Source organism: Mus caroli, chromosome 12 (assembly GCF_900094665.2).
Source record: "Mus caroli chromosome 12, CAROLI_EIJ_v1.1, whole genome shotgun sequence".
Lineage (NCBI taxonomy): Eukaryota > Metazoa > Chordata > Mammalia > Rodentia > Muridae > Mus > Mus caroli.
The window spans coordinates 21,368,842-21,386,484 of record NC_034581.1 but is presented as its reverse complement, the minus strand read 5'-3'; the positions used below and the strand labels follow the sequence as shown (position 1 = coordinate 21,386,484).

General features: G+C 42.8%; 1 protein-coding gene and 1 long non-coding RNA gene across 5 annotated transcripts in view; one reads left to right on the top strand and one right to left on the bottom strand.

The window, feature by feature from the left end:
• Mboat2 (membrane bound O-acyltransferase domain containing 2) overlaps positions 1-5,557 on the bottom strand; it is a 132,544-nt gene extending 126,987 nt beyond the window's left edge. The window contains exon 1 of one of the 4 annotated variants that reach the window (XM_029484759.1): positions 5,520-5,557. Coding sequence is in view for 3 of the 4 variants with exons in the window: in XM_029484755.1 (XP_029340615.1) it covers positions 4,447-4,521 (75 nt within the window). In the remaining variant the exon portion in view is untranslated. Of the gene's footprint in view, positions 1-4,446; positions 4,684-5,239; positions 5,288-5,519 lie in introns of those variants that run through there. The other 3 variants (XM_029484754.1, XM_029484755.1, XM_021179002.2) reach the window with 3 other exon arrangements.
• The window catches only part of LOC115032788, a 34,423-nt gene continuing 21,687 nt past the window's right edge, over positions 4,908-17,643 (top strand). Inside the window, exon 1 of the long non-coding RNA XR_003838421.1 lies at positions 4,908-5,405. This is a non-coding gene — a long non-coding RNA (uncharacterized LOC115032788). The remainder of the gene's footprint in view (positions 5,406-17,643) is intronic.

Genomic DNA, 17,643 nt, shown 5'->3' with positions numbered 1-17,643 from the left:
CTTAGCTTTAGGTTAAACTTTAGGCAGCTTCAGTTCTTCACTACTGAAGCTGCCTCAAATTCTTAGTCCACTTTTCTCTTTCTTCCCCTACCTTTCGATTTATATCCCTCCAAGTTTGGGGCTTTTTTTTTTTTTAATCAGCCCCTAAACACAATGTCATGGTATTTTAAACTGGAGTCAACACACACACTGTAAACAGGAAGTAGCATGTCTAGAACGTGACATGATCTTGTGATAGAGACAGACCCTTACGAGTATAAAATTAGCTCATCTGTAGATAGATGAGTTCTATCTGCAGCTCAGAGCTAAGCCTAGAACATGCAAACTTGGCTCTCCTTCCTCATTGTGTTTACCTAGAAGACCTTCCTTTCAATTCCTTCATCTATGAAAGCAGTCATCACAGTTCAGACCTGTTGGGGGACTTAAAAAGCCAGTCTCTTTTTTTTTTTCTGGCCACACACACAAAAAAAAGCCAGTCTTAACTAACTCTTCCCTAAAACGGCACCTCTTCAGCTGTCTCTGTGAGGTAGAAGGACACTTAAGAGAAAAGTCAATAAACTGACCAAAAAGGAGCAAAGATTCCTTAAGCCTTCCCATTTCTTTCTCTGTTACACACGAGTGTGTGCACACATGCATATACACACATACATACATAAATACACACAGTATATAAGCATATACATACAAACACACACATATGTGCACATACATATACATTCATACACATAATATACATTCATGCACATATGATATACATGCATACACATATGATATACATTCATACACATATGATATATATTCATACACATATGGTATACATACATACACATATGATATACCTTCATACACACACACACAGAGGTTGGGTTCCCTATCTCAACCCACAATCACTAGCATACCAATATCTGGAACTCTGGACAGTTCTTACTTCTTCTCACCTTCACTGCCAAAAGGTTCGGCTCTAAAACAAAGACATATCCAAAGTATTTCTCCCACACTAAAACTACAAAATAAGCTGACAGTCTATGCAAAGACTTAAAAGCATGGCCATGTGCACATATGTATATGAACTAAATAATTCAGGTTCGATATCTGACTTCCAGAGGTGTAAGGACTGATGTAGAATACATGGAAACACTTCCCAAACCCTCAAGTGTTGGGCATTATAGACACTACTGGGCTGTGCTTGCTTGGTAACATCTAACCTTTCTTCCCACACATCTCTTTCTCCTTCCTTTCAAACCTTTCAAAACACCACAAGTCCCCACTTCTTGTCTTCTCCCTGTCCCAAGAGTTTGGCACATAATCTATAAAACAATGACTCCTATGTCAAGGGGCTGTTTCTGGGCTCATCTCTAACCAGTGTTCCACTGGTTAATATACTGGCTATTTACCCAGTTTCACAGCAGTAATCATGGGAAGTAAGGAGGGAGAAGGGGTGGGGGGTCACAACTAGAAAGCAATCTCATGATAACTCAGAGCAAGGCCAAGCAAATGTAATAGATGGTATAAGATGTTGAAAAAAATATATAGGTTGCCGGGCGTGGTGGCACACGCCTTTAATCCCAGCACTCAGGAGGCAGAGGCAGGTGGATTTCTGAGTTTGAGGCCAGCCTGGTCTACAAAGTGAGTTCCAGGACAGCCAGGGCTACACAGAGAAACCCTGTCTCGAAAAACCGAAAAACCAAAAAAAAAAAAAAAAAGGAAAAGAAAAAGAAAAAGAAACTAGAAAAAAAAAAATATATATATATAGGTTGATCATCCGTGACATTATTCTTAGTTTCATTTTGGTACTTGCTCTGGAGTCTAAAACCCCACATCAGCAACTTATAAGGAACAGAAGCCCCGTGATATGGAGACACCTGATCTCTCCTGGGACTCCCACAATTGCTCCTTTTCTTTGGCACAACTGGTCCTCAAGATGGCTCCTCTCTCAAACCGCACCTCCACACATTCCTTTCTTCAGACCTTCGGAATTATACTAGGAAGGAAGTCACTTGGAAAACAGGACCTAAAGAGCAAAACGCCGGGGGGCCAGGCATTTCCCATCTTAAAGATCTCATCATCTCCCAGATACCACTAGTTCATGCTTTAATTTCATTTAAAGACTACTGAGCAGCACTTCAGCTACTTCAAGGTCACTCTGTAATTCTTAGCAAAGATAAAGATTCTCCAGCCTAAGGCAAGATCTTCTGTTCCTTTGCTTTGCCTGACAACACATTTCTTCCTCCTGTTACTTCAGCAGCAAGGGCACTAGGTTCTCAGCGTGCCAAGTCAATACAGTAGTAAAAAGTTCACATTTTATTACTTCCTAAAACAACTGCTTTTATAATTTCCTAATTTTCCTAAACAGTGTAAATTGGCACACACCAAATGAACACATAGCAAGTTATAATTTTTCACTTCCTGGTTTGTCTTTTTTCTTTCCTATAGAATTACATTATTTGACTACAGCCAAGTCTTAGACTTTCTTTCAACATGGATTCAACTGTTCATGTGTTATGAAATGTTTCTGATTGGCTTAATTCTAAAATGTCTGTTAACTACTCCAAGAGCATCATCATGAAGATTCTTTGGTATTCACAGGAATAATTATTGCTGTGAAAAGTACAGATTGTATGGATTAATCCAATATTCCTAAGATTTGCTTATCACAGAGCAACTGTGTTACACAAATGGCCATATAAACTCGGGCTCTACAGACTTCAAGCGTAGACAAGAAGATGCAGATTATCTAAGACACAGAGACAAGACCTCTAGCTGATAAAGTCAGTCTTAACTCAGGTCACCTTCCGTGGATTGCTTGCTCACTTCAGTTCCACAAAGAACTTTCTCTGGACTGCTGAGATGTTTAAAGGAGCTTACTGATATTAGATTACTTTTAAAAGTTATGATCCTTTATAGAAGTTTAAAAGTATTAGCATAATAGGGCTATGGCAGAGAGAATACACAATCATCTGCCTCACCAAAAGAATAAAAAGATATAAGAGCGCGCGCGCGCGCACACACGCACAGACACACACACACACACACACACACAGACACACACACACACGTTTCTCATTAGCAAGAAGATCCTGCCCTGCCTGCACTGGTAGGCTGGGAACAACCTATTGAAGTCAGAAGTGTAACACACACCTAGAGGTCAGGTGCCACCATTCCATTTAGGAAATAGTGAGACTCCTCCACAGAACTGAGAGTATCCAAAGCCTTTGATTATTATCAACTTAATAAACAAAGACTAATTCTGTGAATTAAAGGAATCATTCCACTTGGGGCACTCTTATAATCTATTAGCATGACACACACCACAACCGCTGTTTAAGCTGTGTGGAGAACAGGTATTTCACTATTAATCGAAAAGTTATGAGAGAAATAAAGGAAAGAAGTCAGACCTAAACACTGAGCAGAACAGTTTAACTCAGTATATTTTATTTTAAACAGTGAAGCACAAAGCATGGAGCACACAGTGTTCAGCTCAGGTGTCACCTCCAGCTCAAGTCCAGAGAGGAATCCTGTGTTTTACACGAAAACCTTAAGATACCACTAGCAGCTACTCAAGCTGAGCCCGTAGCCCCTGGAAAGTGCAAACACCTCCAGATCAGAAATAATGTTAGGCAGAATTTCCAAAGTCAATTACCTTCAGTCCTGGAGCTAGACCAACTATCTAACCATACCCCACCAACAACTTTCCCAGACCTCTCTCAGGACAGACTTCCAAAGTTCCTTTGCTCAATAAAAATGGCGCTGCTTTCTCCATCCCAATGCTGTTTATTTCAGTAATCCTGAGGCCCTTTAAACAATCAAATTCGACTGGCCTCATTTAAATGCCAGCCTTCCCTAGTGTCAAATGCTTCTCTGAGGGTAGGGTGAGGGGGCAGGATGGCTGCTCCTATCCACAGCTGCAACTTTTTCACCAGAAACCCTAGCATCGTGAAGTCACGTTGACTTCTCTTCATAACCTGTCTTCCCCCAAACTGTTGCCTCTCCGTCTATTGAGCCACACTTCAATGCAAACTGTCCCCAAGTGCAGAAGAGCTTAAGCCTCGTCCATCCACGCCGTGTCCTGGGCACTCGGCACCAAACCATTCTCAGTCTCCCGATAACCGGCAACAGTCCCAGGTCCACCGGTCCCGGGACTCCCGGGTCCGACGCCCGGTGGCCCGGCAGCGACAGCATGCACACGCGCACGTCTGTCTAGCCCTCCCCGGCGGGCTGTCGCCGAGCCTCCGCCCGCGCCCACCCCCGCCCGGGCGGCGATGGGAGGCTGGGTGGGCACAGAGGCACCAGCCGGAGCGACAGCCGAGGGGACAAGGCCAGCCGCGAGCCCCCGCCCCGCCGGGAGCCGGGCACAGCGGTCCCGGCCCCAGCCCCCACCCTGCTCCCGCCCGGGTGGCACCGCGGCCGGCAGAGGCGGCCAGGGCACGACGCCCCGGACGCCGGTACCTGATCGATGGGCAGCTGCACGGCGTTGCTGAGGGGCTGCAGCAGGGTGGAGCCCGTGGTGCTGGTGGTGGCCATGGCCGGGCCTCGGCGCTGCGTCCGCCCGCTCCGGCCAGTCGCCGCTTGCTTGCTTGCTCGCTCGCTCTGTGCCGAGCTACGCCGAGGATGGGGATGCAGCGGCGCGCCCGCCCCTCGGCCGCCCGCGGTCGGAGCAGCCGCGCGGGGAGGGGCAGTGGGCGGAGTTAGTGACCCCGCCCACTGCTGGGCGCCCCGCCCACCCAGCCGCGCGGCCCCCTCACGCCGCCCGGCGGCCCGATTTCCAGCAGCTTCCAGAGCCCCCTCCCCACCTCGCGCACTCGTGCGCCAGACAGCTCCGCGGTCCAATGGCGTCGCAGCGCCCCGACTCCCGCAGCCAATCAGAGGACGCTGGCCTCGCCGCGCCCCTCCTCTGTGCTGAGGACCCCGGCGAGGGGCTGAGGCTCGACCGTGGCTGTCGCCCGAGGGCGACCGAGAGTCAAGCTCGCTGGTGGGGGCGTGTGAGGGCGGCTTTGCCTCCGCCTCTGCTCACTTCCTTTCTCAGGAATGGTGGGCGCCGTCCCCACCCCTCACTGGCAGTGACGGTGGACAACAAAGGGGCTCGGGATGGCGGCCAGACAAAGAGTTGCAGCGCCGGGGGAAGTTGGGAACAAAGGTAGGGGGCTGGGAGCTTCAGGGAGACGCGCTACGAGAACCCCAAAGCAGAAAGTGCCTTTGTCTCCTGGGCTGCCCAAACTTGCGGAAACCCGGGTGGTCCTACCTCACCCGCCGCCCACCTGGGCCTGATCGGCCGCGCTGGGACCATGCCCTCACCGCGCATCCAGCTGAGAGGGAAACAGGTCGGACCTGGGCAGCGCCCGAGGGAAAGCCTGGGTAGCCAGCGGCCGGCATGTAAAGGCCCCGCCTCCTCAAAGGAAAGGCTGCTGGTAAGCATCCCTTCTTGCCTGCGAGCCTCTCTGCCAGATGTGAATTCGGCTGTGTCCACACCTCCATTCCAGGAGGGCAGTTAGTGTGTCAGCCCTACAAATGTGATCGCTTACCTTTAAACTAGCCCTGGGAACACCTGGAAAACGCCAGCATCGTCCTCTCAAAATCCAAGGATTTGGAAACTAATATTTAAAGGGGGGCGGGGGTTTAGATGTGCTGCTAACACTGCTTTTAAAGGTAGACTTATGTGAGTCCCCACAACAACCATGTGAGGCAGGTATTGTAACCACCCTCAATCTAGCAAGGAAATTGAATTTCAGAAAAATTACATAACTTAACCAAGAGCTAAATAACAGTGTGGGGGATGGGGGGGGCTGAGATCCAACTAATTTAGCCCCAGTTTTGACCTCTTAAAGACAAGGCCCTCTTCATTCTCAGGTTTAACACCCACTCCAGAATAGCCATCAACTACTAGGTACACCACTTCCTCAAGGACCACTCTAGAGGCTTCAGTAGTAAGAGCGCAAGTAGTGCTTCAGGAAACCTGGCTGTGGACTCAGCTCTCTCTGAAAAAGGGCTGATTGAATTTAGTTCGGATAGTCTCCTGCTAATATTCTCTGGGTGAACAGCTGAGTCCTAGTAAGGTAGTCTTTTAGAGGATGAGGAAAAAATAATTGAAATCTTTCACTCTTAATATTGTGTTCCAACTAGCTGGGACCAATTAGAAATCAAACCTGTCCAATAATCTACTTCCTAAAATAGTCCCAAGTCTGGACCTCTCTATTAATATAACCTTGGAGCGAGGACCTCTTTGTCTCTGTCTCCTCCCCCCTCCCCCCCCCCACTTTAGGGACCTGTAGAGAAAGTGTACAGGTGGCTGAACATACAAACTGAAGGGAAAAATTAAAATACCATTTTAAAACCTTAAAAAGTGGGTGTTAGAAACATATTGCAACCTAAAGTAGGCAGCATAAGATACAATCCTAGAACAAATACTGTCTACCAAAGGAATTCTGTGAGGCCGGATTATTCTTTTAGAAAAAGACAGAACATAGTTTCTATTGGGGGTGACTCCTTTAATAGAGACCTGACTCTGGTGTTAACCTGTCATCCCCTGGCTTTATTGCTTGGTGGGACAATCAGGTCACTTTAGGGTGATGTCATGGGATGAACTGTCTGCTAGGCTCTGTGTTCCTGGAGTCAGTAATGCCTATGGAGGATTAGGACTAGAACTGGAGACAGTCAGACACTTTTTAGGAGGTCTGGAGCAAGACATTGTAAAAGTTGACAGTTTATTGTGCCTTCAGCCTTGAGTGGAGATGAAGTAATTGTTGCCCGTTTTTAGATATTCTCTGAATGATTAGCATCCTTTCCTGTAGCGTTAAGTAGGTTTCTGACTCCAAGTAAAGGAGTCAGATTTTAAAAATGAAGGCAGAGGTGCCAGGCTTCCCTCCTGCTTTTGGTTTCCTTGTGTTGGCCCAAGTGAGAGATAAGTACTTTTTAGCAGAAACTGTCTTTTAGGTGCCTGTTATAACTTTATGAAATTATTTATTTTAACATCTAGAATGGGAAAGATTTGAGCCATCTGAGAAATTTTATGTCAGAGTATAGGTCAAGTATCTTGGCCTATAATAATAGCTTAGATTTTAGAGTCAGGAGATCTTGGTTTTGGTTGGGTTTTTTTGGTTGGTTGGTTGGTTGGTTTTTGTTTTGTTTTGTTTTCTGTCTTCACTACTTACTAGCCAATTTTGGAGCCTTTTTAACCTCACTTTCCTTATATAAGAAAAGAAGTAATAATACTATGTACAAAAAGCTTACAACTGTGATACATTGTACCATTTATAAACAACCACATTAGTCAGAATTCTCCAGAAAAATAGACTAATCAGGATCTACAGAAAGATATAGAAGAAAGTATGTTATAAGGAACTGGCTTGAGATGATAAAGACATAGAAGCCTTATGCAAAGCAGTCAGGAGCGCATGTGGTATATAGTTCCAGTCCAGATCTAAAGGCCTAAGGACCAGAGAGCTGTTACTCCCTCAGAATCTGAAAGTCAGCTGCACCAGTGCTGACACAATTGTTGATCTGGATGTCCCAGCTTAAACAGATATTTCTTCCTCTACCTTTGAGGGTTTGTTTTGTTTTGTTTTCAGTTCAATCATGATACCACCTACACTGAAGAAAGAAATTTTCCTTACACAGTCTACCAATTCAAAAACTAATCTTTTCTGTAAACATCCTTATAGACACATTCAGAAATACTATTTCACTCTCTGTCCAGTCCTTCATCAACCCAGTCAGGTTGATGTATTAAATTAACCATTCAAGAAATTTAATTCTAAAAATGAAAAATGTTTCTCTCCTATGAAACTGTTGCATCTGGATTTAACTGAGTTTCATTATATACATGTATTAAGACATCATGTGGTATACTATAAATACAGACATTTTGTCAACTACACCTTAAATTTTAAAATACTCCATCTTTATGTCTTTAATGAGGAAGTAGATTGTTGAGGTAACATTCTGAGTCAAGACCCAGTGATGAGAATATAAAGTGGATCGAGGCCTCCCCACTAGTATCTGCTAATTTGACTAGGAGCCTTTAAATGAGAAAGAACTGGATGAATTATATGTAATTCTTCATTGTCCTGCCTCAGCTAGCCAACCTATGACAGCAATCCCCATGTCCCTAACTCTTAAAATCATTTATTGAGTGCTTACTGTGTTCAGGGAACTGTGTGGATGTTGTAAAGTAAATGAATAAATAAATAAATGGTACTTATAATCAAAAGACAAAATCATCATGTATATGAGACAGTAGAATAATACAAAGTACCAGGTCAGGTCAGTTTTTAATGTTAAAGCACACACACACACACACACACATACACACACACACACACACACACTGTTCCTTCTAGAAGACACAGAAGCTTAGTTGGCAGACAAAGGACCTAAATTTTATTCCTAAATATTACAGCAAATAGCTGTGAAGTTTAGAAGTTCACTTAAGTTCTTTTTCTGCCCTAAGCTTCCCATTGTTAAGGGTAAATAGTGCTAACTGTCCTACTTTACAATAGTAAAGAGTGATTGTGAGCTTGGAATTAATAACAGACTGGATTTTTAAAGATATTACTATTATTTTAATTCTAAAAATAACTTCAAGTGGTAAAGAGGTCTTAAAATAGAAATCACATCTTTAACTAGGGTTACTAACTTCAGCCAAAGCCGAAGTACCAAGCAGCATTTTTGGGTGACAAGTGACAGGGTAGCAGTGTTCCCTTGCCCTTGCCTCTGAAAATGGAAATGGCTATGATAATTAAAGATTGCTACAATAAAATGTTCCCTTCTCAACTTATTTTTAACTTTGAATAAACCATTCAAAAGAAATGAATAATCTGCCAAGCTGCTTTTGTTGTATAAAAATGGTATGTGTCATGAAAGTAGAGCTCTTGGGCAATTATTTTGCCTATTTTATACTCTATATATCCTGGAATCACTTCAAGATGAAGGCCATTGAACTACGTACATAATAAGGTTGGCTAACTAGCTGGCACCCTTTAGCACTCACAGTAAGCTTAACCTGGGAAAGTTAACCTCTAAGACCTAATATCCTGCAATTATGAAATAACAAAGGAAGACTGAACAAGAGGTGTCCCGTGCAGCAAAGGTCCTGGCTCTCCAGACTCTGCCACTTTAGAGGCCGCCAACAGTCTCATTGCTTCCATATTGAACAAACTAGATGATTTCAGTGCTACCCTCCTCCACTATAACTGAATGAGCCCCAAGAATTTTGAGGGCTCTCTCTCTCCCTCTCTCTCTCCCTCCCTCCCTCCCTCCCTCCCTCTCCCTCCCTCCCTCCCTCTGAATCTAATATTTAACCTAGGTTTATTTGGCTGAAAGATACAACAAAACCATTTTTCTCAAGGAAACGGCAGAGCTTTTCAGGTGCTCCATGGGTTTCAGAGCTACTTCTAATTTTCTGTTCCCTAGTCAATCTTCTCTGAAATGTGTATTCTTCAGTGACCTATACAAATACCTAATTGAGATCTGTGTATCTTAGGGAAAACATCTGTTTTCCTTTTATTTGTTTCTTGTTTTCTTTTTATTTTATGTGTATGGGGGGCTTGTCTGTTCATCAGTTGTGTGCCTGAAGAGGCCAGAAGAGAACATTGAATCCCTCTGGACTGAAATTACAGTTGTAAGCCACCATATGAGCGCTAGGAGTTGAACCCAGATCCTGCAAGAGTTGCTAGTGTTCTTAACCACTGAATCATCTCTCCTGCTCCTGGGCTGTTTCATTTTTATATGAATGAGTTAAATCTCCTTTAAAATAATGCCTCGGTCTGGACATAGTGGCTGTAACCACAGCACTTGGGAGGCTGCTGCAGAATTGTTACCAGTTAGCAGCCACCCTGAGCTACAAAGTGAGTTCCAGGCCAACTTGGGGTATGGTGTGAGACCTGTCTCAAAAATCAATCAGTCAGTCAAATAATGCATCTATTGGTGTAAAGATGCAGTTTCTAAGCCCTGACTTTTATGTATTGAACAATTCTCTTCTGTTTCCACAAGTTTATATAATGATATTTACATTTAAATTACAAAACATCTTAACTTCAAAGCTTTAGAGTCACCTCAGGTTGTATCATCATCATCATCCATTACACCTGAAGCATTAATTGCATTAGTAAGAATGCCATACTTTTCTTAGTTCTGCCTGATGTTTCTGTTTATTTCTGCTTATTTGGATTTTAAGATATTCCCTTCCTGAAATGTATTGACATATCACTGCTGTGCTAAACAGTCTGGACTGTCCACTAAGAGAGGGGTCCACTAATGCCCTCTCGTTGTTGCCAGATCTCTCATGTCTGTAATAACTAACCCTAAAAGCCTGCCGCTCTGAGCAGGTCTGACCTTCTGTAGGGGAACCTGTTGAATAGCACATCTTCCTATAGGTCCCTCCAACCCTTCTGTTGCTCACATTGGATTTGGGACTTCCAACACCAACACCAGTGAAGACTTAGGTACAGGAGCCATCTCTGCTGTGTAACCATAGTCTGAGGCTACACACCTAACCCAGTTCCCTTGCCAAGGACCTGCTCTCCAGGATAGGTGGCTCTCCAGTACATGAGGCACCCGCTAAGGAATGAATGCCTTACAGTCAGATAAGGCAGGGTTTCAGTTTCATCAAATTATCTTTTAATTTATTTTCCATCTGAAAGCAGATATTTCTTCCTGTTTGGGTTTTCGTGTGTGAATTCTAATCTAGACCTAAAACACTATATATATCACAAGGCAGTGTTAAAAAAAACACACAAACACCACCCTTAAGAAACAAAAGAAACACTGTGTTCCTGAGGACACTTAATCCCATGTTGCTAATAAATAGGTAAGAAGGTGCCACTTCCAAAGTAAACATAGGTCAGGTAAGGAATTATCAATGTCAAGGGAGAAACTTTCATTCCAGTTTTCATTTGAAATACTGTCCTAATTTGTGGAGCTACTGAAGGATAGGCTTATAGAGAGGCCCCACCAGGTGAAGGAGGTGAGAACTAGAACCAGATTGCCCTGAGTTTGAAGTCTACTTATTTGATTTTGTGTAAACTGATCCTTTGGCTCTTAATGATTTCATTTCTAAAATGGGAACCCAATTTTTTATATAATTCAGATAATTCACTTAAGGGTTGCCAAATTTTCAACTCTGGGCAAATATTTCCATCACTAGTGGTCATTGCTATAAAAGATGTGGTGGATCTTGCCGTCTCTGTCATGTTTATGGTGGTGCCATATGCCAGGAAAAGATATAAGCCAACAACACTTCAGTTACCCCTCTTAAAATGGCAGGACGGAGGGGGGCCAGGGAGAAGGGTGTGACATCGATGACTTCAATTACCAAGAAGTTATTAAAAGACAATAAAGTCCTGGTCTACCTCACCTGAAAACACTAGCAAAATTCTACATTAAAGAAATAAACAGGATGACAGCTAGGTTTTATTTTTTCCTCTTATATGCTAAACATGCAGCAGTGTGTTTGATTATTTTTGGCTATCAGTATCTATTCTGAGTTTGTATAACCCACACAATAGGAAAAGGATTTTTAAAAAGGCAAGCAAAGAGTAATGGCTCAGGCCTGTAGTCCCAGCTCTGGGGAGGTAAAGGCAGGAGGACTACTGGAAGTTTGAAGCCAGTGTGGTCTACACAGGTACAAGCCAGCTTGAGCTACATAGTAAGACTCTGTCTCTAAAGTATAGGTAAATCAGCTGGGCATGGTGGCGCACGCCTTTAATCCCAGCACTCAGGAGGCAGAGACAGGTGGATCTCTGAGTTCAAGGACAGCCAGGGTTACACAGTGAGACCTTGCCTCAGAGAAAAAAAATAAAAGTTAAGTAAATAGCAGACAGTAAATTACATAAGAATCTCATAGGTAAGAACTAAGAAAATAAATATAATTTGGACTATCATTTTAAGACATAAATTACTATTTTGAAGATTTTGGAAATCTCAGGTACAATAGACACTGTCCTTTAATACAGTGTTTCTGTAAATACTGTCTCTAAATCTACAAAAAAAATTTAAGTTAGCATCCAGCCAGTAAACTAATGAAATGATCCTGTTATTCTAGGACAGGAGCCAGGAACTTGGTCTTATTGCATAAAGTGACTCATTCCTCATGTAAAATGTATTATTCAGCTACTGGTCCCTAGATAGTCCTCTGAGAGAGCACTTAAAATTGTTCCCTCTGGAGTTACTTAAGTGTCATCAAAAGATAAATTAGCAGACAAATAAAATAGACTCAAGTATGTCTGATACAACCCAAGAAGGCAGTAGTACATTAGGACTATCTCTTTCAGAGCGAGGCAGATTTCTGGAGAGAAATCAAAGCAGGACTAGAATGTCTAGGCTGTGGCTTTCCCATTTTTCATGGGTCATTCCTAAGCACTCACAGATGCTTGGGGAGTTTGCTGGATGGACCTCAGTACCTGGAGAACACCTACTGCCCAGAAGCTTGTAAGTGGGTCCTTCCTGTGTCAGCAGCATACGACTGTTCAGAGGGGAGGGGTCATGGGGACATACCCTTTCATAGCATTTGCCAGAGCTAGGGCTAGAATTCTACATTGAAACCAGTGTTCACTGAAAGTTTTGAAAGCATTTTCCTATAAATTCCAATGCTGCCATTGATGCTTAGCTGGGCCCTGTAGCCTGTTTGGGAGGCCAAGGCAGGACAAGCTTGAGTTCTAGGCTATCCTGGGCTATACAGCCTCCCAAGGCAGAGGACTACTAAGCTATCATACCAGCACTGAGTGTACCTGCCTGCAGCCTCCAGTGTAGCAGCTGTAATGATGACCTCTGTCATCGAGTCTTTACAGGGGATGTGTCAATGGTTAATGCCACTACCTGTTCTTCCAGAGAACCAAGATTTGATCCTCAGCACCCACATGGTGCCTCACAAAACTCAGATGCCCATTTCTAGCCCCTTCAGGCACCACATGTACTTGGTGCATAAATGGATGTGCAGGCAAAACACCCAAAACACAGAAATAAAAATAAAGCAATTAGCTGCTGTGTATACCAGTGGGGGTTCTTTCAGTTCAACTCTGAGGAAACCAAGCTGGTAACTGAAAACATCCATTACTGCATGGCGTCAGCTGCTGAGCTTAAGTAGCCAGAGAAGATGTGGTCAGCCTGCCAACCTTCAGCTTGGTGATGTAGGACCCAGTGGTGGTTCTGGAGATCCTCTGTAGCTCTTCCCCCAGAGCCACACCCTGCCAAGTCGCACAGCCATGATAAGGATCTCTCTTTAGGCTTTCAGGTTTACCCAGTTTGGGTGATGGCCCCTCCACCCCTCGGCCTGCTCCACCAGTAGCTGCTAGGGTAACTGCCATCCTCCTCCAGTTCCACCACAAAGCAGCTTGCATAATTCATAGTTGTACCATGTTGGAATTCCTGACTTGTTATTTATTTCCTGTCTCCATTTCCCAGATCTTCTCAATAACATTCTCAATATCTTACAACCTTCTCTTAATTTATAATTTTTCTTCAAAAATTTTCATCAAATGTTTTTAGATTTTTATGTATGTGTACATATATATATGTATATATATATATATATATATATATATCATTGAAGATTTAAGAGTATAAGTAAAATTTCACACACTGAAGTTTATGAGAAATTATTTAATGAAACAATCAAGTGATACAGATACTTAGAGCTACCTTAATGTATGTGGGAGAGCTATGCCCATCGCCTACCCCATTGCTTGCCACGCTCACATATTACCCAGATAAAACAATTATGAAATATAAGTGAAAGCATTAAGAATTATGAGGTCCAGGCCGGGCGTGGTGGCGCACGCCTTTAATCCCAGCACTCGGGAGGTAGAGGCAGGCAGATTTCTGAGTTCGAGGCCAGCCTGGTCTACAGAGTGAGTTCCAGGACAGCCAGGGTTACACAGAAAAACCCTGTCTCGAAAAACCAAAAAACAAAAAGAATTATGAGGTCCACCAGAAGCTCCTGGCATTCACAGTATCAATGCCAACCTCATGACAGCAACATTATTGCCACCAAATATTAAATATTCCCAAAGGCAGGAGTAATTGTTATAGCCTGCTGAGCAGGTTTTTCTGAAATAGTGGATTCCACTATAATTATAAGGACACGCGGTCATAACTGATGTTAAAATGCACATGGAACAAAGAATTCCAGATAAACATCACTCTGAATCACATCTCTATATGTTAAAGCCTCTCTTTGAACTGCACTTTAATAAAATCCAGTGCCTACTAAACAACTTTGTACATCATAAGTCATAATGCTATTTAATAGAATGTGAATTCATTTGTCAGAATTTCCTAAATATGCACATGGTAAATTTATAGGTTTTTGGGTTTTTTGTTTTGTTTGTTTTTTGTTTTTTGTTTTTTGTTTTTTTTTTTGTTTTGGTTTGTTTTGGTTTGGTTTTGGTTTTTTTGAAACAGGGTTTCTCTGTGTAGCCCTGGCTGTCCTGGAACTCACTTTGTAGACCAGGCTGGCCTCAAACTCAGAAATCCACCTGCCTCTGCCTCCCGAGTGCTGGGATTAAAGGCGTGCGCCACNACGCCCGGCTAAATTTATATTTTTATATTTGTTGAGAATTTCAGATTACGCTAGATGTGATGGTGCCACCTGTAGTCTCAGGACTGAGATGGGAAGGTCATGAGCTGCAGAGCAAGGCTGTGCTCAGTTTGTGTGTGGAGTGGGGGTTCCAGACACCATGTGTGTACATACGAAAGCCAGAAGGGGATGTTGGGTGTCTTCTATGGCTTTCTGCTTTTTTCCTTTAAAGCAGGGTCTCTCGCTGAACTGAAGCTTGCTGTCTGACTGGGCTGACTGACCAAGGAGCTCCTGGGATCTACTTGTCTCCATCCCCCATCCCCATCCTCCATCCCCATCCCCCATCCCCCCAGTGCTGGGGTAAAAGGCACCAAGTCTGGCTTTTATATGGGGGCTGGGGATTCAAACTCAAGTTCTAATGCTTATAGCACAAGCATTCTTATACATCCATATAGTTTAAAAGAGAAACAGAAACAAATACGCGTGTAGCACTGTAATTTAAAATATTTCACACGTTACACATGAGCAACATTGAGATTTAAGTCTAAAACATGTTTACTATTTCCAAAGTCGTATCAAGATTTCTTTACAAAGATATAGCTTACATAATGTCTGAGACAATTTATGTGAGTATCTCAAAGCCTACCCCTTTCAGATAGGATGTGAACATACAGCATATTTCAAATAAAGGTACTTGTCAAATCGAGAATGTGAACATTTTTTCAGGCAAACAATTTAGTGAAGAAAAAAAGATCTTCACTTAAAAAAATACACAATATAAATCCTCCACATTTTCAAATTGAAATAAGTTCTAGTTTCTAAAGATGAAATGTGCTCTATTTAGAGTTGTTTACAAATTGACATATTGCAAATGTGCTAGAAAAGTTAATACTATCTCTGAAAACTTGGGCAGTGGGTTATAATGTGGACCTGAGCTTGGTAAAATGATGATTCTCCAATTTAATGCTGTTTCTATAGAATGTGAAATATTCTACAGAATATGTGGCCAGTTAGACACCTTAGTGGGCAAAGTCACATGCCACCAAGCTTGAAATCTGAGTTCAATCCCAGGGCCCCAAGCAGTAGAGACAAAGAACCGTTTGTCCTTTGACCTCTACACTTGTGCCATAGCACACACATGCTCACAAACAGATACACACACAAATAAATATAATAAAAATTTTAGGAGAAGGTAAAATCTGTTTTGCACCTTGGGCAGAGGCCTTATCTGATGAACAAAGGGTATAATTGACTGCTTAGATATGAACCAGACATTCTCCCCTATTGGTAAAAGCAAACATCAGAGATCTATTGAAGGAGTCTGGAGAGGTGAGTCAGCTAGTGAGAGCACCGGCAGCTCTCCCAGAGGACCCAGGTTTGATTCATAGCATCCACATAGTAGCTAACGATTGTAACTCCAGCTCTAGGGTATCTGATGTCCCTCTTTTGGCCTTTGTGGGCACTTCACATGTGTGTCCCACAGACATCCATGCAGCAGACTACCCATACACATACACATTTTTTTTTAATGTATATGGAACTAATTGGGGAAGAAATGGAGCAAAATGAATCATCACTACCTGTTAATGATGAAGTGGAACACGACTCTCTCCCATATGTGAATAGCTCCAGACAGCCTCACTGTCCCCTCAATAAAAGCAGAGTATCTGTGCTAACAGAAAAGATTGTGGGAATGTACAGTCTGTAAAGTTTCTCCCCACCCCATGCACCCACATTTACATTTCTACTGCACAGTGTAGGAGCCACAGCCAGAAAGCATAGTAATTAAACTTTCAGTCAGAATTCTGTTTCTAAACTCAAATGTCCAGAACAATATTTTCAACACTAGTTCAATACTTCTAGCAGCTTTAACACAAGCTAAATAATGAGAACAAGACCAGCAATGTACGTTTTGTTTGCTGTCTTGCCAATGCAAGTTGAAATACCCAACAGAATGCACAAGTGCAGGGAGACAGGGGAGGGTGACTAGAGTCAAAAGTGACACAGAACGAACTATGCAGAAGAATATTCCTCCCGGTATTATGATTCTTCTGACTCCATCTTGAGAATTAAGCAAATTGAACACAACCCAAACAGTTACACAGAACTGGTTTTAGTTGACATTAGAAATTTTAGGAACACCGCTTTGGTCTTTAAAACATCCACAGGTGACAAAACCAAGATGAAACCACATTATCATATTTGGACAAGTTGTTGAGTTGGGGAATATTTTTAAATGTAATGAGTATTGGTTCTTATTCACTGATCTGTTTATTAAAACATGTTAAGTTAGGTTTCTACAGATATCAGGCCCTGTGCTAACCACCAAGAATATCAGAGAATGCAAGACAGCATCCCTGCACTATCAAGAAGAGAGGATGTCTGTGTGAACAAAAGATCATGGGTGCATAACTGTAAAGCAGTCTTCCAAACCTTGCTAATGTTGTGACTTTCTAACACAGATCCCCAGCTTGTAGTGACCCCCTAGCCATAAACTTATTTTCATTGCTACTTTATAACTTTAATTTTGCTACTGTTATGAGTCATAAATACCTGTGTTTTCTGATGGTCTTAGGTGACCCCCATGAAAGGATCATTAGACCCCTACCAAAGGAGTCACAACCTACAAGTTGAGAACTGCAGCTATAGAGACTCTAAAGTACCCTGTGTGTCATGCACATCGCATAGCTTTCCAGTCCTACTCTAATACATGTTGTAGAAACTTCGGCAACTATAAACCATGATAGTTTTCTCTGAATTTCATTTTTGTTTGTTTGTTTGTTTGTTTGTTCATACCATTTTGAATTATTTTATTTTATTTATTTTCATTTTTTATTAGATATTTTCTTCATTTACATTTCAAATGCTATCCTGAAAGTCCCCTATACCCTCCCCTCACCCTGCTCCCCTACCCACCCACTCCCACTTCTTGGCCCTGGTGTTCCCCTGTACTGAGGCATATAAAGTTTGCAAGACCGAGGGGCCTCTCTTCCCAATGATGGCTGACTAGGCCATCTTCTGCTACATATGCAGCTAGAGACACGAGCTCTGGGGGTACTGGTTAGTTCATATTGTTGTTCCACCTATAGGGTTGCAGACCCCTTCAGCTCCTTGGGTACTTTCTCTAGCTCCTCCAT